We start from the raw sequence: 25,194 nt of genomic DNA on the forward strand, positions 1-25,194 counted from the left end.
ACGTGCGAGTGCATGTGTGTGTGTGTGTGTCAGTATTAACACAGCCCATCTGACATACTTCCAAGTTCATGTGTCGCTGGAGGGTACAAACTGTTGCTGTGAGCTAAGCTGACTGACAGCTCTGTGGTCTTTCTCCAACCTCTCAGGCAGAAAGAGGAGGCCATGCAGTTAATGATGAATGGAAAGTTGTCTCTCAATCTGTCTCTATCTTTATCTCCTCGTGTATAGAGCTCTTTCACACTGTCTTTCTTCACGCTCCTTTCCTTAATTTGCACCATGGTTTTCATCCGTCTTATCGGTGTGCTGCAGATAGATTCAGTTCATATAGGAATGCCCTTCCAGGCCCAGATCATGTGTCAGAGCGACACAGAAAGTGCTGCTTCCCCTGAAAGGAGGAACCAGCAGGTAGACAGTTGGCCCCCATATTAACCCCCAACCAAGCAGTGGTGGAGAAAGTACTCGCATACTTTACTTAAGTAAAAGTATCAATACTGCATTGTAAAGTAGAAGTACTGTCCGGAATTCAAAATGTACTTGAGTAAAAGTACAAAAAGAATGGTGTCAAAATGTACTTAAAGTACCAAAAGTAAAAGTGCACATTATAATGTCCCATTTCACAAGATGTCGAATGTAACATCTTTTGAAAATAGCAGATCTACAAGCTCACAATGTGTCGCATCGCGTGCTTGTAGATAGTCTATTTTCAAATGACCGAAATGTGTAGGTCTGAAGTGGTTAATGCATGTTTTGTAATACTAATTAAAAAATTATACCAAGTAACTTGAAACTAAAGTTGTCAAATAAGTGTAGTGAACTAAAAGTACAATACTTACCTCTGAAATGTAGTGGAGTAGAAGTAAAAGTACAGAACATTTGACATACTCAAGTACAAATACCTCAAAATTGTAATTAAGTACAGTATTTAAGTAAATATACTTAGTTACTTTCCACCACTGTATTCCAGCCCTTCAGCCACAAAAGAAAAGAAAGCCTTGACGGCACCAGAGATGTCATCCTGGTTTCACCCCTTGGAGATAAATGATCCAGACTCCCACCGTGATGTCACTGCCCTTGGCAACGATGCCACCGTGGTTGATCCACGTATGAACAGGACGGCCCTCTCGTAGCACTGGCTGCATTTGACAGACAACTGAGACAAGGATGAACCGCCAGTGGTTCCCATATGATGTAAATGAAAGTAAAAACAAACAAAGAAGAAAAAAACTTAGCTCACTTTACTTTTTTTCTTTCTTTCTTTCTTTCCTTTTTTTCTTTTCTTTTACACGTCACCAAATAATTTAAATTGCGCACTGTCGTTTTGTAAGTATGTAAAACAAGGATTGCAATGCGTCACTCGAGGTCTCTGTATGCCTAATTGCACGCGTGTGCATGCAGTCAGTTTATCAATCTGCACTAAGGTTTATCTTTCTGTTCATGCAAAGAAAGGAGAGACACTGATTTGCAAGGGCAAATAAACCCTGGTCTTATCTTTGCTTTGTTCCCAGTGCGTGGCCTGAAGCTGTATCAACTCAGATTTATTCATGGTTGTGCACCGGCGTTGTGAGCCGAAAATAGACGATCTACAAGCTCACGCGCCGTAATGCAGGCTTAACTCATTCTGCAGGCTAAGTAGTTACAGTACAGTATTCATTACTTGTGTTATATCCAGGTTATTCAATATCATTTATTTAAACCTTGTAGTTATTGTGCACATGCTTTATAGTGGCCCAAGTGTAACTGCTGAGTAAATGGCTTAAATGTACCCAGTTTCTCAGTTTACATAATAAAGTGGTCTGAAATCGTATACCTGAGATCGTTTATGCTGCGGTTGCACCTGTGAGATTTTGACAGCGAGAGTGCCCTACCCGTTTGCCAGTATCCGTACACGACAATATAAGCTCTCACAATTGTCCTAAAAATAGCCCTGTCAAGTGTCAACACAGCATACCTGCTGCATGGACCATCACTCCCGTGTCATCATCATCCGCGTGTGCGTGTATGTGTGTGAAAATGTAATGGCCTCCCCATTGTAGACGTCCCGCTCCACCTCAGATATCTTTCATTCCAGCGGTGAAGTGTGCGTAATGCACAGCGCACCTCACCACTGGAATGAAAGAGTGCACTCTCTCACAGCACGGCTGCGAACGTCATCATCCCGCTCATCAGACAGTCCCATGCAAGGAAGCCCTGACAATGGGCCCTAGTGATGCTGAGGGATAAAGAGGACTTGTTGTGGAAACCTGTCATGACACATGTTGGCAGCAAGACTCAACCAGCCAGTTCAGGCCGTCAATGTGTCACAGATGCATGTGACTGGTCCAGTTGCTGAATTGTGTTTTCGCTTTTCTAAACGTAACTGAAGTTCAGGTGTTTGTTGTACTTTGTGTGAACTATCTATTCATTCTATTGTGTGGAAGCCACCTTGCCCACTTTTCATCTACAATTTTTCTATGTAGCCATTTAGCACACTACCTTAATCAGTGTCTTACAAAGCTTAAGGTTAGAGTATTGGCTGAACCCTTGTCAACAAATTATGGTAAATGGGGTGCAAAGAAATCATTTAGTAAGTAACTAACCAACTATGATACACATCAAACCTAGAATCTGTCTAAACATCTTCATAATTTTTTTTGCATTTGTGTACAAGCAAACATATCATCATACTATAATTAACCGAATGTCTGTGTGTCCGTGTGTGTGTGTGTGTGTCTGTCTGTCAGAAACTGTGCCGTAACTCCTCACTGCCTGCACCACTCACTCCCACTTTTCACACAGGCATTGCACAGCCATATGCATATGAGGGCGTAACGAAGCCCTTTTTTCGATTTGACACATTAATGATTATTAATTAATGTATTAGTCAATTACAAACGCACCCGGGCGCAGTACCCTTCACGGCCACAAGGCAAAAATATCTCAACTGGTAAGGACCAGTATAAATAAATAAGCAACAAGATGGGATACAAGGAGAGAGTGAGGTGAGTGTTCAGGCTGTGGTGGATAACATTGGGGGAGAGGTGGGGGGTCATTTTAAGTCAACTTCCAAGGCCACCCTGCCACCTTTGCCCCTGTACAGTTGGGGGCAAAGGATGAAAGGGTCGCATTGCATCTCTCCCACTGCCTAAGGATCAGATCCCCACCCAGAACCCTCTCTCCCCCATGAGCTCAACTGGATTGAAGTACACAACATTAGGTTTAAGGTCAGCGTCATGTGCGTTGTTATCAAGCCCTGTTGAATTGACACTATGAGGGTTTTAAAATCTCTTAAGACTAATTTACTCTCTAGGGTTTTCATGTTTTCATATTGTTCTGTTTATGCTTGATGCCTTCTATGTACAGCACGTTAGTCAATTTTAATAGTTGTAAATGTTCTATATAAATACAGTTTGATTTGATACCGTTTCCAGTTAGGTTTATAGAAGTCCATTTGTCCTGGTACTGGGTTTAATTTCCCTCGTCTGGATCTCATAAAACTCCTCCAGGGGTGCTCATAGCCTGTCTCAATGCACGCGTGTGCACACACACACACACACACACACACACACACACCTCTGGTTTTCATTGGATAAAGGACCAGACTGAGCTATGCTGCTATTGGGTGGCTGTCAGGTGTCTTTTGCAGATGTTTGGTTGCAGATATAATCTTTTTACTCAACCCCATCTAACCTCTCTGCACTGCTCAGTGTATTGCATTTCTAAATTGGAAATAGCCAAACGTACTATAGCATGCAAGCTAATGTGTACACACGCTGCACACACACACGTGCACGCGCGCACACAAATGGAGTGAGAGAGTAAATGGCAGATTGCAGAGAGCACCATGTCACATTACTCTATCCAGTAAATTCTTCATTCCAACAATGAGAAAAACAGGTATCGCCCTCCGCCCGGTGACTTAGTGTGTCTGTGTGCATACACCTACCATACACATGTGCATTGTACACACATAATGACTTGTGGCAGGCAGTGCGTTTTACACCTCTGTCCCCATGCTCTAGGGAAGATTTTAATGTTCGGCCTGTTGTGTAATATCTGCTGCTTAATGAAGCCTGAAATATGCTGGTTATTTTTGGAGTTTCCTAGCATTAGGATAGGAATTCTCTTTTCCTCTCCAGGCGTCCGTCAGGGAGGCCCATTCACAGTATTGGAGTCTCCTTTCAAACCACTAGCTTCTCCACGCTGTACTCTGCTTGCATTTCAGACCTACCGCACAAGAAAATAATAATCTATCAATAACAGTCACGCCAAGACGCTGCCTTGCTAAGTATTTTGGATTGAATTTGATAATATTCCCCATTTCACCTGCGCGGTTGGACAAGGGCGCCTTGTTAGGGACAGAGTGACTGGTCATTATTACGGCTGGTTTATGCCTCTGGCAATGCGGTAGCGTGAGCTACAGGCTGGGAGAAGAAGCCAGAGAGGCTGGTTAGGACCGTCGGCCAGCAGGGGTGCTTCGTCTCTGGGCTGAGGCTGAGAGACCTCTCACTGAACCGCGACTGTTTGGACGGAGAAGCGCTGAGACAGCACTCTCAGCCCCATTTGACTGGGTGGAGTTCCCATACTGTACCATAGAGGTCTTAAAAAGAGTAGAGACAGTGGCAGGCCATCAGTTTATGACTTTACTGTCATATGAACACTATCACATTCTCTTTCACTGGAATTGGACACACTTGTTAAGTGTCTTATTTCGTGTTCACTCGCTGATCCTCGCTTGCGGCTATTAAGCTAGCTATTAATGTGGATTAATTTGTCAGAAATTAGTCCGTACATAAGCTGTGAGCCTCTGTTGCAGCCTGCTGTCGTGGTTGTCAGTGAACTGAACGTATTCCAGGATTCCTCAGATTTCTTTCTCAGCACAGCCCAATGATAAGGGGAAATGTAAGGTAAGGAGGCTAACAGCAGTTTGCTGTGCTGATGGATTGAGGTGAACGTTTGAACACCAGACAGACATAAAGAACCCAACGCTTTTTATGAGCACTATGATTTATCCCCCGAACAAGCTTTGTCGAGCCGCGCAGGCAAAATTTATTGCGCTTGACACACAGAACTGGCTATCGGGGCAGAGTTTGGGATGTCTGGCAGTGGCCCACAGTACTTTCACGCGAAAGAAGCATGAAATATTAGCATTATTTTAAAAGGTTTCCGTATATTAGGGGGGAATTGTCCTTTCCAAGACGGCTCACAGTAAAGCCATTCACATTCCCTCACCTGGAATTCTGCACTTTGGAAGGATCTTTTGCAGTAGGAGCTGGGTTTGGAGATGCAGCACGCCAATGACAAGGAATGGTAGAGAATGCTGAGAGATAAGATTGCGAAAGCCTGTCATTCTGAGTAATAGCTGTTGAACTCTGTTGAATTTTCAGGCGATATCCGCAACGATTTGCCAGCGATCTTTTTTGTTGTGTAATAAATCAATCAGAAGGTCAGTGTAATAAATGAATTACGCTGGGTACAGAGGACGAGCAGGCTCGTCTTAAGGTGTTTGATATCGCTACAACATTGCCTCGCTGTGTTTATTTTTTGGAACCGTTCTGGTTGCTATGCACGGTTGCCTTGGCCCCGCCCACACTGCTTTTCTTTTTAATAGTCCTTCGCTTCTGTTTTAGGTAGCATCTTTGAAGGCTTTTCTCGGAAACTAATGCGCTGTCCGTGGTGTTGAACAGATCGCCAATGTTCGGAGGTCTTTTCTGATTATCGGGTGAGCGCGATGGGAACGTTGGCGTTTTTCTAGAGCAAGTATATGTACCTCATTTTAGCTCGGTAGCATTTGCGCTAATATTTTAGCATTCAAGATGGACGCCAAAACCAGATGCGCTTCATAGTGGAATAGCCTAAAATCACCCGGCACCCAGCACCACCACTTTTGTCCACCAGACAGCACTAAATGTGTTAACAAAGCCTGTGTGTCCTGATGGCTGCATTGAAGTTGTTACAAGTCCAGTGAAGTCCTTGCATCCACCATAGTAAACCTAAAGGTTTTATGCATAGAACTCCAGTGAAGCACAGAAAAGAATTAAGCTCTTAAACTGAACACAAAAGGAAGCCAGCAGTGCGTGAGACTTCCTCAGCACATCAAGGGCCACGTCAACTTTCTATTCAAGTTGAAGGAAACAGCACTGACAAAATTTGGGATTACACAGTGTCACGGTTTTCACATGAACGCACGCTCTCCTATTTTGAGTGCAAAGACCATACGACATGGACACGAACAGTCCATCGTACTCATATCTCTTTTGTCTGCAACTCGGTCGTTGCGGCGATGAGAGATTTGTTGCTGTGGTGACGACAGCAGGGCTCTGTGGCGGGGCAGTGTGTTCGTCATCTCAGTTGCTCACATTTCCATAGGCCTGCTTATCTGATGGTGCCCAATCCAGCCCCTGACTTCCTCTCTGCTAGTGTACACTATCTCCCCTCCCCCCCCCCCCCCCCCAACACATACACACACTCCTTGCACACAATCCTCTCACGTTCAGACAAATGGAACACGTGAGCAAATTAGCTTGGGTCTAAACAGGCAGAGATTGCCTGTCCGAGCGTGTGTTTTGATTGACAGTATGGGCACTGTGCATGTGTGCACTCGCATGTCAGTTTTGGTGACATTAGGCTCTTCTTTCTGTGCTGAGGCGAGCTGTAATTAAAAGGGATTATTTTCTGTAGGCGCCACCACACCCCCCCACCACCACCCCCCTCCCTCACACACGCACACACACTCCTCCTGCTCAAAGTAACTGTACATACACATAAGCATATCAGATGTGGTTCACTTAATAGCCGTTGCGGTTAACATTCGGCCACCAGCCACGTTCCTTGTCTCGTTAAATGACTCGCTTTAAGACTATTGGTTTATCTCTTAATCGCCCGTGTGTTTTATTGGCTGCTTTGTCTCTTTTCTTTTTGCGGGGACGGTTCCTGGCAGACATGGTGTTACATCCTGGTAACATGACCTCCCCTCCCGGGTAGGCAGCACTGATTCAGAGGCTTACACAAAGCCCCCCCCCACACACACACACACACATACAAAACACAATGACACAAGGTATTGTTGAAAACATGTCGGTGGACAGGTCCGTCTCTTTGTAGGAGTGGTACCTGGGGTCAGAGACGTCTGTCAAAGGGACACTGAGACGGGTCTTAAAGGAGGATGGGAGGGGGGGGGGGGGGGGGATGACGAAGGGTTTCCGACAGATAGCGCTCCCTCGCCACGCGTGAACTGATGTGAATTTAGGTGACAGGAGGGTTTAACCCCTGGGAAAGATCTGGAGAGGGAGAAGGGGCTGAAAAATGGGATTGACCTTTGACCTTTGAGGTGGTAATGTGAGCCTTGCTATCTGTATTGGAGAGAGAGGGGGGAGAGAGAGAGAGAGAGAGGGGGGAGGGAGGAGGTCACTGGGGGAAAGGGAAGGTAGCCACCGCACCACGCTGCTGATAAGAGCTTCCTGTGGTCAGTAACTATGCCACAAGTTGACCACAGGAGTTTGGCAGAGTGGTGTAAAGTGACTAAGTAAATGTACTTAAGTTTAAAAAAAAGTAGGTGCTTGTACTTTACTGGAGTATTTCCAATTTTACTTCTACTCCACTACATCTCACTCGGAGACGAATATTGTACTTTTACTTCCAAATTGTGTTACTAGTTACTTTATAAATTAGAGGGTATGCGCATGCTTAGAGTGAGTGGCAAATCGAATGGCAAAGTGAGTTTAACATTGTTTAAACTCAGATAGGACGGATAGGACTTTTCTGTTTGAATGCATGTGCTGTCAAGGCCAGAAAGTAGTTTTTTGCCTCTCAGTAGACAGTAGTTCCCGCTTAAAGGGATTGTGACATAAAAAAAAAGGTTTTGGAATTGTTATTGTTTTTTTTTAGGTTTTCTAATCTCAATTGCACCCAAAAAACATGAACTTTTAACATTCTATCTATCAGTAGATTTTCTGTGATCTGGGGTTTTCTGGCTCAAACAGGTGCTCTGATTTGCCGGCAGTAAGTGACATCATTTACTGCAAATCCCATATATGTCAATGGGATTTGCCAGCAGATGTCACTGTTTTCACTGTTTTGCCTGTTTTCATTGTAGCTCAAAAGGCTTCCAAACCCCAAAGAAAACTTCAGACCACAGAAAATCCACTGAATGTTCAAAGTTCAGATTTTTTGGGTGTAATTGAGGTCATAAAACCTAAAAGAAAAAAGAAAAATAAATGAAAATGAATGTCATAAAACCTTTAACTTCCGGGCATGACTATGATGTCACGTGCATACCACCTATTATTACAAAATATACATTTACCACTTCAGCCCTATTTAAACTTTGGCTGTTTGAAAGCTGATCTACAAGCTAGATAGATCTGCTATTTTCAAAGGATTTTTAAATATATATATTTATATACTTTTGGTACTTCAAGTATATTTTGATGCCAATACTTTTGTACTTTTACTAAAGTACATTTTAATTAAATTAATCTAAATTAATTAAAGACTTACTTGTATTAGTGTTTCTACATTACAGTATTACTTTTACTTAAGCCCCATAGGTACAACATCACATGTCCAATAAGATATCATTACTTGTGTTGTATACAGACACACAAACTCAAACTAACATGCACAAATCTGCACAAACAAGAGGTAACCACATGCTCACACACAAACAAAACAATGAGTGCAATCAGTGCAATTCAGCTCAGCTGGCAGCAAGCCTACAGTAGTTAACACTAGCAAAACTGTGTACTGTCACCACTATGCAAAGTAGAGGTTTGTGGGTCAAATTAGCGACGAACGCAGAGGATAGAGGGGGGGGGGGTGTAACGGACCGTGGTGAAAATCACTGCGACTTTGTTCCGTAATCTGGCTCCATTCGCCCGCTTTCATATCCGCTCATATTTGCCTTTGTGATGCCTTCATTGTTTGACCCCTCAATTAGATTTCAAGCAAAACAGGAAAATGACAGCACGCTTATCTGTCAGCTGCACCAAAAACCATCCAGACGTCAGAGAGGAGGGAGAACCAAAGAAACATGCAAAACAGACCAGGTCTGGTGCGTCAGCACTAACGTATAAGGATTTGAATAGGCGTCTTTCTTTATTTACTTTTTTTTGGGGGGGAGGGGTGAGTTACTATCTTCTTCCTCTGTTTTTCTATAGTTCATCAGTGACAGCTAAAGTAGCAGGAGCTGTAGAGAAACAGATGACAATTAGAAAGAAAACACTTGCAGACGGACTTCGATCCGGGATGCTTTTCTGTCCTGTCTAGAAGAAAACCCATAAAGGTGTCCCTTTGCCTGCATGTTTGAACCTGACAATTCGGTCACTCTCTAGGAGAGAGGAAAGACTCAATCAGCTTTTACTCGATGGAGGGGTGTGTGTGTGTGTGTGTGTGTGTGGGAGGGGGGGGGGGGTAGGTAGGTTGTTCGTTCCATGGCAGACACTTGGCTTTACGATGATTTATTGTTTAATTGGGCTGACTCGTTAAAGCTGGCTGTAATTGACACCATAAAAAAGGGCCTGGCTGCTGGCCAGGGGCTGCCTTGTGAAACGGCTCGGGTACTGCATGGTCTCAGCAGCCCTTACCTGACTTTAACACACTAAAAGACTTGCAACACACTCCAATGCGCATGCTCTCTCACTCTTCGGCGTGCCTTTCCAGGCTGCGGGCCGCGCACGCTCAGCCTGATGATGCAGAAGCTATCTACGGGGGTTGGAGAAGTGAAACGACACCTCTCGGCCTCCTCCTCCAGGGAATTCTTTCTTCTTATTTCTTTAACTCTTTTTTTGTTGTTGCAGAAGATTTTGTTAAGTGTTGAGGCTGCGAGTGCAGGAGAGAGAAGGAGAGAGATTGTGCATATGAGGGTGTGTGTGTGTGTGTGTGTGTCTGGCAGTCTGGTATTTCCTGAAGGAGTTTCCTCCTACCGTCGAAGCGGAACCACCCTGGGCCCCTCGGCACTCCAGCCCACAGACTGACCTGGTACTGCTCCCTCAGAGAGAGAGAGAGAGAGAGAGCTGAGAGTGCATGCGCACTAACATATAGTGTGTTACGCCACAGAGAAACAAAGGATTGACAAAGAGGGTGACGGACAGAAAGAAATAGGTTGTTATTAAGGAAGGAACTCGGTTGAACTGAGCCAAGGTGGAGGGGTATTTGTCTCTGTGTTGGGCTTCAGCCATATAGAGACAGCTCTGAGAGGCTGTTCGGTAGCCTATTTGCATATTTACTCTCCCCTCCCGTGTGTGCATACTCTGTGTACATGTGTGCCTGCATTTGTCCCCGGGTGTCTGTGTTGGTGATGATGGATGTGCATGTCTTCAACACCTTACTGTAATTCCCTGGCAGTGGTCTAACCCCAGAGATAAATGGGGGACGGGGAGCGTCGGCCAGGATTCTTGCACTATCAGCCAGCCTTAATAGGCACAGTGCCTGACAAGAGAAACCTGGCAGAGGAGAGAGTAAAGAAAGAGAGGGAGAGGCCTCCCTCCCTGAGTCCTGTTGACAGGGTGGAGAACTGCTTATGTGTGTGTTTCTTTCTTTTTTTTGGGGTGGGGGGGTGGGGGGTGTTGGTTATGTCAGATTGTGTCTTTTGCCCCCTAGTCCCAGCTGGCCCCGATTACCCAGAGTCCTTTGCTACTAAGAGCTGCGACTCCGTGAGCACATGGCTGTCAGAGGCTTGTTGTTGGAGCTGTCCAACCCGCCAACGTCTTCCCAATGCATTCCCATGGGACTTTGGGACTTTTTGCGACTTGTCGCTTTATAGACTATTGAACGTATCATTCACCTCAATACATTCTAGTTACAGACATGTACTCCTTATCAAGTTAAAGTTAGTAACTTTGTGCCATTCCAATCCAAACCACCATCCACCAAGCTGCTCTTCCACCCACCACCCCACATTTTGATCCCCAATCCATGCTGCCCCGCCCCCACCCCCCCCCCCCTGTTTCCGATCCCAATCCCTGTCCCTCACTGGCCCAGACTGGACCGTTACGGAGCACAAACCAAAAACCTTTTGTTTTCCTGGCAGGACACGTTGTGGTTTTCCTGCTGATAAATACCGTCCATTTCAGATGAGTCACACGTTGTCTCTGTTGCTCTGTCTTCATGCCCAAAAGGGGGGAGGGGGGTGTAAGAGTTAAGCGTCTGAGAATGACAGGAAAGGCAGGAAGGAAGGAAGGAAAGGAGGAAAGCGGGAGAGATGGAGGTGTAACGCTGCCACACACAGCCACACTGAGATTTGTGTGTGTGTTCGTGCGTGTGACTGGAACGTTTGTGGCAAGTACAGTATTTGCACATCTGCCTCGGCTGTGCGTGTACACATACTGTACATGCATGTGCACGAACATACATTTCATATGCAAGTGTGTAATAGCCCCATTGCAGTGTGTTGTACGTTCGGCAGGTCATGCCTAATGTTTGTGCGTGCGTGTGCACGTGTGTGTGTGTGCAGGAGTGGTGTTTCCTGCAGTGTAATCTGAGTCCCTGGTGGAATGTGTGATCTACTCCACTCCAATCCACTCTACGCAGTAAAAATCCTCATTTATGCAACTTTGAGATTCAACAAAGGTATAACCAAACGGACCCTTATGGGTTTGTTTGGTTACTTTTGTAGAGTTGGATTGCGTGGGTGTCCCATTCTGTAAACGTCTCCCAGCATGCCAGTTCCCACTGTCACCAGTCTGTCACCAGTCTGTCACCAGTCTGTCACCAGTCACTCAGGTAAAATTGAGGCAGATTATCACCCAGATTATTATTATTCTAGAGATGAGATGTTTTGCAGCGAAGGTGTCCGAAGGTGTTTTGTAGTCTGTGGTTAAGTTTTACATGGGTCTGCTGGAGTGAGCGGCGACTATCCACCTCTCCCACACACTCTGTGTGTGTGTGTGGTTTAGACTAAGAGGTTAATTGTAGTGTGACCTCCCTAATGTCTTTCCCTGGCTTGTTATCTTGATTGGGTAATTAATTCTGGGACTGCTCTCCGCGAGTCGCTCTCGTGTTCGCACACATGCACACACACACACACACACACACACACACACAAATACACATTCACACACGTTCGAACCCTGCTGAACTTAGGAACCCCCACATTCCTATAACCCTGAGGTTGCTCCATCACATTTCTCTCTCTCTCTCTCTCTCGCTCCCCCTTTCTCTCCGTCTCGCTCTCTCTTGCTCAATTTATTTCTTTTTCTCACTCAATCATTCTCTGAGCTCGTCCGCCGTCTTGTCCTCCCTCCAGCTCCCCCCCACCCCCCTCTCTCTCTTTCTCTCTCTCTTTCTCTCTCTCTCTCTCTCTCTCTCTCTCTCTCTCTCTCTCTCTCTCTCTCTCTCTCTCTCTCTCTCTCTCTCTCTCTCTCTCTCTCTCTCTCCCCCCCTCTCTGTGTGAAGTTCAGAGCATGCTCTGTCTGCGGGACAGAATGAGCACTTCCTGGTTGAAGTCAAAGAGGCTTGGAGAAGGAAAGGTCATGGTCACGTGACTGTGCTGCGCCATGACACTTTCATGGGAGCCAAATCTCGCACCGGAAGTTCCATGAATACATGGCAGTGAATGGAGCCGGCTGGACCAGCGCATAACAATCATTATTTATGAACAATTGAGACCTTTGTCATATAATCGGTTCAGGAATATAAAAGAAGACATATTACAGGTTGTTTTCTAATCACTTGCACTTCGATTTGCACAGCACATTTTATTTGAGGATCTAGACAGCAACAGGTATAGTTTCTGTCTCTGAGGTCTCGCGGGATTTGGCTGACAGACGGGAAATGGCGGACAGTCTCACGATAGTTGGCACGTTCAGAAACATACTTTTTGCTCTTTAGATACCTCTATAAAATTACACAGTGTACACATCGAAAAGCAACACAGCAGACAATTGTGTTATACTTTATGTCTTCTGTTATTTTTCAGTTATTCAGAAAGTGTTTGTTCATGAGCTGGTCACTGGGCTCTCATTGACTCCAGTGCATTCCACCAAACTTCTGGGTGTAGTTTGGCTCCCATGGTGCAACGAATCTGCCGTCTGGAATTGCGTGATAGCGAAAATGACGTTGGTGACCTTACCTCCATTTCATATACCTTGGTTGAAGTAGGCAAAAGTAGGCCCCAAACGCTCTCTCTCTCTCTCACACTCACACACACTCACACTCACTCGCACCCTCTGCTTTGTCCCAATCACCAGCCTGCAGAAAGGCGGAGAGAGATACTGAAAGAGATAGACAGAGTGAGATTGAGTCTGCGAATGAGAGAATGATTCTCCTTCGCAGTAACCCCCTGCACCCCCTCCCCCCCTTCTCTTGAGTGTTTGTGTGCCTCTTTCACACAGACTGAAAGTCTGAAACTTTCTCACACACACACACACACACACACACAGTCACACAGATTTTTACTCTCCCTGTTTGGGCACGGTGAGCGCGGCAGATGATTGGGGCTGATAACAGGAGGAATGCTGCTGGGAGAGGAAACGCCTCCCAGAGGAGATGTGTGCACGGCAGAGACGTATGTGTCCTCGCCACCTCACACACACACACACACACACACACGCACCACTGCAGTTAGGTGGACACCAGAGGGAACGGACGCAAAGGTGCAAAGAGATGCACTGACCTATAGGACCAGCGGGCATGCCCTTTCAAGCCCTCTCTACGATGCCGTTGCTTTTTTGGTTTCCCCACAATTCTCTGATTTCCGACTGGATCTCATGCTCCCGTGCTCTTTCCATCTCTCGCTCTCCCTTGTCTCTCGCCCGGGGACAAATGCAGGCACACATGCACACAAAGTATGCACACACGGGAGGGGAGAGTAAATATGCAAATAGGCTACCGAACAGCCTCTCAGAGCTGTCCCTGTGTTCTTGTATACAGGGCTGAAAGTTCTCAGTCCTGGGGACTGATTTTAGTCTTGAGGATTTCATTTATAAATGAACTATTATGCGTTATAAAAACTATTTTAATGTATATGTATTATAATGACAATTATTATGCTCTATGATTCTGGCCAAATAATACAGCGTTACACAATCATTATATAGTCATTATTAGAGGCTTTAAAATATGTTATGATTACATTATGGGTACTTATGATTGCTAATATATCTGTAATAAAAGTATTATAAGCTGATTATATTGCATTTATACTTGAAGTCATCGTTATGGAATGCTTCTTAATGTCTCATAATTGTTATAAAGCATAATAATAATAAATAAATAAATGGAGAAGAATAATAAGCACCTTTCGTGACATGAAATGCAGCTCAAAGGGCTTCACAGAGCAATAAAAAAAGCAAAGCAAATGCATAAATCAGCATTAAAATAGAAGCAGTGAATAAGACGGCGTCGGCCACGTAAATGTCTTTAAATAAATACTTTTAGAAATTTCTATGGGGAAAATGAATGGGGAATTATTTCCTGGGCCCTCTCGTTCTGAAAGGGGGCGCGACTGCGACGCTCTATTTATCAATGGAGGAGTAGTGTGAACACGCCAACCACTGTAGATGTGCTCGTTATATATTGTGTTAACATACTTTGCCATGCATATTGGTTAATATGACCTTTTATTCGTTAAAAGCCCTGTTAAGAGCCCTGTTTTGTGTGAAAATAGCCAATCCCAAAGCTCAAAACTAATCTCACCAAGTCACATCGTGATGTTGTAGATCTGCTGTTTTTGCTATTTTGAAAAAACTAAACCAAAAACGATGTCTATAATGCCCAAAATAGGGATGCCGGGTTCGAAGTGGTTATAATACATTTCCCACTGTGTGTGTGTGTGTGTGTGTGTGTGTGTGTGTGTGTGTGTGTGTGTGTGTGAACATGTTAAGAGAGTAATTGAGGTGAAAAAAGAGAGGTTCATAAATCGCGTGCTGGGGGCTGAGAGTTAAAGACAGCACCTCACCTAACCCTGACTCCAATACCACCGCAACACATACATCATGCTAGTCTGTGCACATGTGAGTGTGTTGCTTTGTCTGTGTGCATGCATGACTGTTGTTGTGGGGGGCGCGCAAGTGCATGCATACCTGCACTGTATGCATGTACTAATCGCATGAGTGCAATCAGTGCATGCACACATCCATGTATCTACAATCAACATATGCATTGCATGCGTGTTTGTAACTAAGCACGCATGTTGACATGTGTGCATGTTGGTGCCCTATACCTCTCAACCCATGTTCCTCCATCTCTCTCCCTCTCGCCCTTTCACATCTCCATGTCACCTTTGCCAAAACAGCTCTATAAATGGGGGCTGGTATGTAGCCTTATAGAGAAAGTATACGTGCATATTGATGTGTATGAGGGCTGGTGGATGATATGATGCAGATTGTTCAGGTGATATAGGTCAACACTAGCCCAGTTTCTTTTCTTTTTTTGTTTTTGTTATTTGTTTTTGAGTGATGGAGAGCCACATAAAAGATAACATTGCTTAGGTGGGAACCTTGTATGTCCAAAACCATTTGTATTTTTCTTTGTAAAGCAGTTTAAAAATAGCCGACATGCAAACTCTAAAGCTATTCTCTGCTATTTTCACAACTTTTCTGCGGACACTCTTATAGCAGGGCATTCATTTACTAAAAAAGTTGCAATCTGGACTATTTGCTGTAATGTTGACTCATTTGTTTTTGTTTTTTATTTGTTATTTTTGTTTGTTTCATGTTATGTCCAAAGTACACCACCCAGATCCCCCCCCCCCCCCAGAGCTTTACTAACTGGAGATTACACTTTGATTAAGATAAGACTAAATGAGCACCCCTTCCACCACTCTGTGTGTGTGTGTGTGTGTGTGTGTGTGTGTGTGTGTGTGTGTGTGTGTGTGTGTGTGTGTGTGTGTGTGTGTGGGGTAAGGAATGTTGTTTAAAGTAGAGAAATCATGTTCAGCTTTGATATCCCCTCAAATATGAAACACCCACAGGCAGATTGATATAGTAAACACGTGCAGGCAGTACTTCCCAAAGCCAAGTGTTAACAATGTACACACAAAATGGGAAACATGTTCATTTCTTTATTCCTCCAATGATGAAAGTATCCAAGGAGAGCCTTTAATTTTCTGTAATAATTTCTCATATGGATAAAATTCCTCTCTCTCACCGGTCTGCTGCACTCTGCAGCCAGTCTTTCACTGACGCCTGATTATTATACTTTGTCGTACAACAGTGTTGATGGCCAAAAATAGCCAATTTATAAAATATCAACAAAATACGAATGTACAAAAATATCTGATCTACGAGCTCACAATGCGTACTATGTGATGCATTGTGATCTGCTATTGTTGGTGCGCGATAGTAGCCTAAGCATCAGACTCGTTTGGTCTCTATCTGACCTCAGTAATCTGTCACCTGATTGTACCTCCGCCTCTCTCTCTCTCTCTCTCTCTCTCTCTCTCTCTCTCTCTCCATCGCAATCCCTCGCCCTGTTCCTCCTGCACTCTCTCTCCTTCCCTCTCATGCTGCTTCTCTTTCTTTCTGTTATGATGTTGCTATCTCTCTCTCCCTCCCTTCGTCTCTCTCTCTCTCTGGGTCTCCAACTTTCTGCTGACTCCAGGAATTATGATCTGTTTCCCGTCCGCAGGAATAATAGAATGCAGAAGGAGGAGGGGTGTGGGCTGTGGGGTGGGGGGGGAGGTTCCATGACCCCCTCCACACCAACACCATGCAGCCCTGTGGAACAGCCCGTCCAGTTACGCTGTGGTTGAGCATGCACGCGTGCGTGTGTGTTCACACAGACACAACACGCATGTGTGCGTGTGTGTGCGTTTGTTTGAACGTATTCATGTGAGTGTGCCTACCCAGAATACATATAAATCATGAAACATTGGACACACACGTCTCTCTCTCTCTCTCACACACACACACACACACACACACACACACTCACTCAGCAGGGACACATACACACCATATACATGTCATGTATATGCGCAACCGCACACCAAATTGTCCTGACAATGAATCCAGCCCCCCATCCAGTTATCTTGACACTAAGTGCTTCACATATACAACCGTGAGCCCTGGCGGTTGGCAGCACCTCTGAGCACTTAGCGCTATCTGCCGCTATTGCCTCCCCTCTCCAATCCAGCCACTCCAGTGTGTGTGTGTGTGTGTGTGTGTGTGTGTGTCTCTCTCTCTCCTCGGCAGCGTAAATATTTATCACACGGCTCCCCCAGGAATTTTAATGAGCGCTGATGGAGAACAATCATCACAGCAGGTCCAGCAGAGAGATGACGTGAAATGACAGTCACAAAGTTAAAGCCGAAGTTGTACTCGGTTTGCCCATATATATATATATATATATATATATATATATATATATATATATATGGCTCAACTTGTGGCTCAACCAAGTATGTAACAGGCTTGTCTTAAGTCATTTCCAGGAGTGTGATTGGGGGGGGGGGGGGGGGGGGCCCTTGAGGATTGATCAAACTCTTCGGCTCTGGTGTGATTGGTTGCCATCTGCATAGCGTAGGTCCTTTTGTAAATTGAAGCGTTCATGAACATAACGTGCAGTAAAATCCTCAGTGTTAATTTAACTCTCTGAAGGTGTAAAAATGTTCCGTCTCTTCTGTGGCCATCAATGAACAATGTTTCTCTTTCTTTCATGTACTCATAATTGGCCGTTTAAACCACAACTCTGTAGGCTGTAATTTGTGTGTGTGTGTGTGTGTGTGTGTGTGTGTTGTCCTCACAAGTATAGCAGAATGTGAGAAATAGACATTGTGAGGACCATTTTCCTGGTCGTCACAAGAGAAATGGTGGTTTTATGGTTAAAAGAGATATTTTGAGATAGTTTTACAATTAGAAAACGATTCAGGTTGGGGATAGTGTTAGAATTAGGCATTTAGAAATAGTTGCGTGCTTGCGTTGTGCACCGATCTACAAGCTCACGATGTGTTGCAGCGCATTCTACCTTTTTTAGCCTTCTCGTGTGAAGTGAGGGGCGCACTTATCATCATACATCATATTCTGTGCTCATCCAATCAAATCATCACAAATTTCTGCCCTCACTTTTATCTTAAATACGTACTTTGCTCAGCCAATCAAATCATTGCTATGGTTGTGATCGGCCAATCACAAGCCAATGTTTGTGTTCAGACAAACCCGGAAAGATGGGCATAGGAGGGGCTCAAGCCTGTCAGAAAATGGCATTCATAAAATTGTCGTCAAAATATGTCCTCACAAGTACAGTATAGGGGTGTGTGTGTGTGTGTATGCGCGTGCGTGCATGCGTGCAGGGTCTGTGCTTGTCAAGGTGACAGGGCCACCCTTTAGAGGTCACTTCACACATTTTGTGCCGGCCAAGCTACATGGAGAGACTGGAAAGGAAATCTGAGCCATAACTCACAAGCTCTCGTTCTCTCTCTCACTCACTCATACACACACACACACACACACAGGGGGAGAGGGAGAGAAACCAACACATGCACAAAAAGAAAGTCTGACACACACATCTCTCATTGGCACAGTTGTGACCTTTGACACCTGTGTGTGGGAGAGGCTAATGCTATCCTGGAAAGGGAGGACCCCCTCTCTCTCTCTCTCTGCCCTGATCCCTGCCGTCTTTATTCTCTGTCTCTCTCCCATTATGTCCGTCTCTCATCTTCCTTCCTTCCCTCCTCCCATATCTCCAGCTGCTCTCACACTCCATGTGACGGAGGAGGGTCTTTCATGCCGAGGAGGAAGTGGGGAGACGGAGGCAATGGTGGTAGTGGTTGTTGTGGGGGGTGGAAATTGACCAGTGACAGATTTGTGACTTAATCTGGTACACTGAAAGGAATGGAATGAGACACTGACTTGTATACCTCAACCCACCTGCACACACATGGTGGCTCTCACACACCTGCTCACCTGGAGAACTCCATGGTCGTGAAGACGAGTTGAAGAGGCCCTTCTTGCTGTGAACGGGTCCATTGTTACACTCAAGAGTTGAATTAACTCTTGTTAATCATCAACATAATTGTATTTTTTCAAACAACACTTTATTAGAAATGTAAAGAGCAGCAGAGTGTAAAGATACTGTAACAGCTTTTAACACAGCGAGAGAGAAAGAGGGGGCGGGGCGTATGTAGAAAAAGATAAAGAATGCCCCGGGATCAGGGGTGAGTTCATCCGTCAAACCCTACAAAGGTCAAAGGTGAGAACATTGGGGGGTTCTGGTCCAGAACATCTGGGCCTGCCGCGGGGGGACGAGAGGAGACCATGGGCTCCAGACTCTCACAGAGTTCTTCTGCACTGCTTTATCTGATCTCGTTTGATGTCGCGGCGTGCGCAAAGCCTCGCGTCCACTACTGTACACAACATACCAGAGACACTGCTACTGGCCTTTCTAAACCACATCACAGTCTCCCAGCAGGCCATCTTCACAGAGTGAGAGAGAAGAAAGACAGAAATCAGTCGTCTCTGTGAGAACGTTTGATGTATCTCCCGAAAGCGCCAGTGTGTCCAGTAGGGGAGGAAAAACTGAATTGGGACGGGGGCAGGGGGGATTGTATTTTGCCAATTATTGCATAGGATGTGTGCATTTCTGTATGCAGGAAGTGCAGAAGTACATATTTAGCTGTTACATGAGTGTTTGTATTTATTTTTTCTCTGCATACACCATTGTATGTGCGCGCCTGTATAGTGTGTTGGTTCCTGTGAGAAAGAGGGGGTCATCCCCTGTGTGCTGTGATTTATTGATAGGCCTTGCTATGATACCAGAATTCCTTAGCGTTAAATACCTACTCTGAGTGCCTTTAACTGCCTGGCTGCTTTATGGACCGTGATCACACACTAAATGTCTGGTGCTTTTACATTTTAGGGATTGTTCTTTATGGCCTTTATGTTTTATTACATATAGCACACAGTGCAGAGAGACAGGAAAGATGACAGAAGGCATGAAAAGGGGTAATGCCTTATTTATACTTAGTCGCATGCCAATGTTGCCTGCTAAAAATGGCAATGTATCTATCTACAAGCTCTCAATGTGTTGCGCTGTGGTACGTTTTTGGTGCGCAACACCCGTGCGCAACTAAGTATAGCTCAGGCTGTCCCACGTCTAAGGTCACAAACTGGGTGTGTAACTGGAGTATTGTGAGTACTTAGCCCTCTTCATCTTGGAGGGATCATGAATCATCCTCACCTTTACTGGGGGAGATGATGATGATGATGTTTTTTTTGTTAGCGGCACTGGCCAATATGAATGGCCTAGACAGATGTGAAGTCGGCGTGTGCCTGGTAACTCGTGCAGCCTGCTCTCCAAGGGCGGAGTAAAGCTATCGTACTGTACTCTGAGGGAACATCGATAACGCTCGAGTGTCTCGAGACTGTCCGACGACACAGGAGGAAGCGTCCATTTATCAACATCTCTTCAGCGAGGAAAAGGTTCTCATTGACTTTGTCATGTTTGGTTGCGGTATGTATCTGTTTATGTAATTGCTGTCTTCTCCCTTCGTTCCGCGCGAAATGATTCCACTTCGTCCATTTAACAGCATGGCGTATTTCCGTCCCATAATGCACTGCGTCTTTTAGAAGCCTTTGAGTGCACTCGCAAGCCTATCATACGATCTCTTGTCATTTGAGTGGGTTGTGTACTGCTGTGTGCTCTTCAAAATTGTGTATCACCCTCTCAGGGTCAGAGAGACATTTTGTCACGGCTAATTTTCGACTTTCTTGTACCAGTTATTGTTATTATCACCGCTGCATATTTTCAGACATGGGCAGAGCAGTACTTTAAACAGGATGTACCACAAAGTTGTATTCGGTTCCAAATCGGATCCATATGAAGATTATATTGTGCCCCATCTGTTAGCAGTTCATGTTGAATTATTCGCTACATGCTCTGTTTGGGGTGAGTTGACTTGGCCGCAGAACGCTCTTGTTAGCAGTTTTTAAGCGGCTTGTGTTCCACGGAGCAGTGCGAGTGTGTGTGTGTGTGTGTGTGTGTGTGTGTGTGTGTGTGTGTGTGTGTGTGCGCGCATGTCTACGACTGTGTGTGTGCGCGTGCGTGCGTGCGAGTCCATCACCTTGCAGAATTTCAGGTTCGGAATGAGCAGGTATCAGATTGAAGTCCCGGATGCTGAGCTGTGTGGTTGCATGGCGAGACTGTAGCTGACAAAGGGCTTATTGCAACAGATGTTCCACCACAAGTTCTGCTAACCGATTGAGACCCCACCTGGTCAGGTTCATGAGTGTTTTTTCACAAATGTGGTCTTGTGATGACTAGTCACAGGAGAGAATTTACCTCTGGTCGCCTGAAGATGCTGCACACCAGGCCGTAAATAACTTTGGACCTCCTCTTTCACACTACAGGCTTTTTTCCTCTTACTTCCATTCATCACCAGTTTTCACACATTAATTTACTACTAGCTTTTTTGCTATTGCAGAAATTACATTTCCTACATGGCACCTTGAATCAATTTGCTGACAACATTGAGATGTCAGTAACATGAGTTTTGAATAAGTGTGCAGCCTGATTTATTCTTTGTTGCGTGCCAGTGTTGTGCACCAGACATGTGCAGATCTACAAGCTCGCGAAGCATCACAGCGCGACACATTGTGAGCTTGTATATCAGCTCATTTCAGTGCACGTCATAATGCGCAACAAAGCCTAACTCAGGCTTTCGGTGCTATTGAAGATTTATGAGCTTAAGAGGAATGCTCCACTTCACGCCCACTTTAGTGTTCGTGACAAGACCACCTGATGTTACTTGTATGCCGTCAAGAAAATGACCTCCATTAAACAGAAAAAAGCATAATCAATATAATTAGAACAAGTGGATTATTTAATATAATTACGGAGTAAGTCACCGTATAATAATTACATTCATTCTCATGATAAATTATGTCCATTGCTGTAGGTAATTAGTCCAAAAAATGTTTCCAGTTATAGCTTCAGAGCCAGAAGTTAAAGTGAGTAATGTACAGTACTATTCGCATGAGAATGGGCTGTTTTTCTGGCTATTACAGCGAGAGAAAAAGAGGCTAACTTTCATCTGCTGGCTAATATGTACACCATGTGAGGTTCAAAGGTGTGTTCATTCTTATACACAGTCAAATACAGAGTGTTAATGTAACTCATGTAGTGTAAAGAATGGATCCATAAGGGTCCAGACCAGGAACTACTTCACCCGAGTACTGAACCATGTATTCTAACATGGCCGAATAACGTCAACAATGAACATTGTGCACACCGTGTGTGTACTGTGCACGTACCTATATGCATGCATAAGAAGGTCCATGTGTGCATGCATGTGAGAGCATATCCTACAGTATGTGTGTTCCCTTTTAAGTGCCTTTGTGTGTAATCAGAAGACAGATAGACAGAGACTGCTGTGGGGTTGAGGGCTACAGATCTCTCTCTCTCTGTGATATGTGGGTCCCTGCTCTCACAAAGGGTGAGCTATGCATGGCCTTCTGTGCCGCTATAACACGCCAGCGCTGCCGTGAGCGTTCCAGTGTAATAAGATCACCCCGAAAAGAAATTTTAAAGAGCTTGAGTGTCAGATAAAATAGAGCTTGTTCGCTCTTTATATAAATGAAACCTTCATGGAGCAATGGACTGCCACGTATCGCTTCTTGGGACGAAAAGAGAACCCTCCAAAGTGCTTGTACTGTATGTTTTCCTTATCAGAAGAATAGAAATCTTAATTTTTATCTTTTTTTTCTTCTTTTTGCCTTTGACACGTTGAGTAATTATGGGATTTATCTCATAATCGCAGCACATGCTATGTTATTGAAACAAGATGGCTTCACTATCAGGTTTAGCTGAAATGTTTTATTAAGGTAGGCTAAACGAGGGCCACGTATGAACCGCACAAATTTAGAACTAATGCCTTCCTTCATAGGATGACTGTATAAGGAGAAGCAAAGTGTGTGGGGGAGGTGAAAACCGAGTGAGAAAGCGAGAAGATTTGAGATGGAAAGTGGAAAGGAGAAGGGCAGGCATAAAAAAGACTAGGTACAGGGAGACTTTCTTTTTCTTTCCCCCGAAAACTGTCTCTTTGGTGGTCTCGGGCAAGGTCTCACTGGATCCTGAACCCAGTGCAAAACACAACAGGGAAGCCGAGTTGGGGGGCCAGGCGGTGGGGGTGGGGGGGCCGGGGGGTTACACCACCAGAGTCCCACAATTCATCATGCTCTGGCTCCGACGTGGGCTGTCTGGAGAGAACGGTGGAGGGTGGTGGTGGAGGAGGAGAGGGGGGTCTGGGATTGATGGCCAGCGAGACTCTGTGACCTTCCTTTCCCCGAGAGAGAGGGGTGTGTGTGTGTGTGTGTGTGTGTGTGTGGTGTGTGTGTTGTGAACGTGTGTGTGTGTGTGTGTGTGTGTGTGTGTGTGTCAGAAAATCCCATGCTTCCTAGTGAAGATCTCAAAAGTTGATGCCGGGTCCACATGAGCTGTGGAACACAGTACGTCTTTATATCAGGTCAACATCTCTGCTGGCTGGAAAACCAAGCCATTCTGAATGCCCTTCTCCTCCAGTGGCCATCAAACATGACGGATGAATTGTTTTTCTTTCTTCCTCTGTCCCTCCTCTCCTCTCTCTCTCCCCTTTCTGTCTCTCCCTCTTCTCTCCACCATAGGATTACCTGCAAGGCGACAGTACTAAAGCACTGGAGAAGCTGGGCTGGAAACCAAAGGTTACTTTTCTGGTGGGTGTTTTTTGTTTTTTTTACACAGAAGGTTAAGGCTGTGTGTGCACGTGTGTTCTGCATGTCATTCTTCTGTTTTATTCTGTGATGGAGAAGAAAGCCTGCAGTATTCAAGTTCCAACACAGCTTCAATTTCAATTTGATAACAAACCACAAATATCCCTTATCAGCAAAGCGGTTTTATCATCATTGTGCTATCTGGGCAGCAGTGTGTCCGTACATAAGTAGCTCAGTTTTCCATTATAAATTATGCATGTCAATTAAGAACTGAAGAGGAGTTTTGTCGGTGCAGATAAAGAAAAATCATATCTGTCTTTTTAAACACTTGAACCCTAGCTATTCTGGGCCAAACAGCCAGCAGAAATAGCAGATCTACAAGAGCCCTGGGAGACCCCGATCAACCAAGTTAAAAGCACTGGTGTTTGTTTTTGTATAAACATTTACATTTTAAAAAAATCATTTGAAGTCTAAAAATGTGTGCTCTCTCCCTATACAGGAACTGGTGAAAGAGATGGTCAACGCAGACATAGAGCTGATGAAGAATAATCCCAATGCCTAAAGCCAAATGTGAACAAAAGCTAGATCATGGAAGGAATACATGAAGTAATTATGTAATTGTGTCTTTTTGTCATATGTGGGGGGAAATTACAGATTTAATCTGTCGTGTTTTTGGTATTTTGGTTTACTTTACCGTCCACTTGGAATGCTGCCTTTTATATAATAACTGCATCACCATTTATAGGTTTCAAGACTATTGCTGTTTATATTTCTTTCTTTCAGATCATGCAATTTGTTTGACCATTTGTTCTCTCTCCAAAAATGAATCGATTGAGGCTTTGTAAACATTTCCATTGAGATTATATTGTTTCCATATTATTATTTTTTCCTTTGACATAATATATATATAAAAGACATTTTGGTAAAAAAAAAAGAATAAAGCATAATCTTTCAAATCCGTCTTTGGTTTCATTCTGTGGTCACAAAATGTATCCCCTAAACACGAAAATGAAATATACATGGACATGAAATGCCTGTGTAAATCAAATAATTGGTAGAGCTTAGTGATGGAGTATATGGCTGTGTAACATAAATTCAGTGTTTTCTATACCCATAGCAGTAAGTGAAGTGGGGTTACATTTGTACGCACATTGCAGCAGCTGAGGCCTATCTAGTCTACCGTTGAAATAAACCCATGGTCTCTTCAGTGGGTTGGTTCAGGGCTTGATGCCAGCGCTCCCAGGTTGCGCAGAGGTCGGCTGAGCCCACTGTCATTTCCCTCCTCGCTCGGCTTTCCAGGGTTTTTTGCGAGCACTGCGCACACACTACCCCCTTTTCATTCGGCAGGAAATGCGTTTCCGCGGGCCCTGAATCCCACTCTGAAATGCCTCTGTCCGTCCAGACGTTTTTAGTGCCTGCCCGGTCCAGATCCAAGCGCGCAATCATAAAAGTGGGTGCACAACGCGTGGTGGAACACGTCTGTGTGCAGCAGCAGTCCCGTGCACCTCTGCCGTGCGCGCACGCACTCCTCCTGGAACAGCAGCAGCACTGTTGTGTTTTTAAGAAGCATGCCGGAGAGGTTTCCTAAATCCTCTCG

General features: G+C 44.8%; 1 protein-coding gene across 1 annotated transcript in view; it reads left to right on the forward strand.

Annotated features, from left to right (window-relative positions):
• gmds (GDP-mannose 4,6-dehydratase) overlaps positions 1–24,553 on the forward strand; it is a 177,205-nt gene extending 152,652 nt beyond the window's left edge. The window contains exons 10-11 of the mRNA XM_083767075.1: positions 23,532–23,600; positions 24,097–24,553. Of these exons, the coding sequence (XP_083623201.1) occupies positions 23,532–23,600; positions 24,097–24,159 (132 nt within the window). The 3' untranslated portion in view covers positions 24,160–24,553. The remainder of the gene's footprint in view (positions 1–23,531; positions 23,601–24,096) is intronic.
• Positions 24,554–25,194: the final 641 nt, after the last annotated feature.

Source organism: Protomyctophum parallelum, assembly GCF_964188405.1.
Source record: "Protomyctophum parallelum genome assembly, chromosome: 6".
NCBI lineage: Eukaryota > Metazoa > Chordata > Actinopteri > Myctophiformes > Myctophidae > Protomyctophum > Protomyctophum parallelum.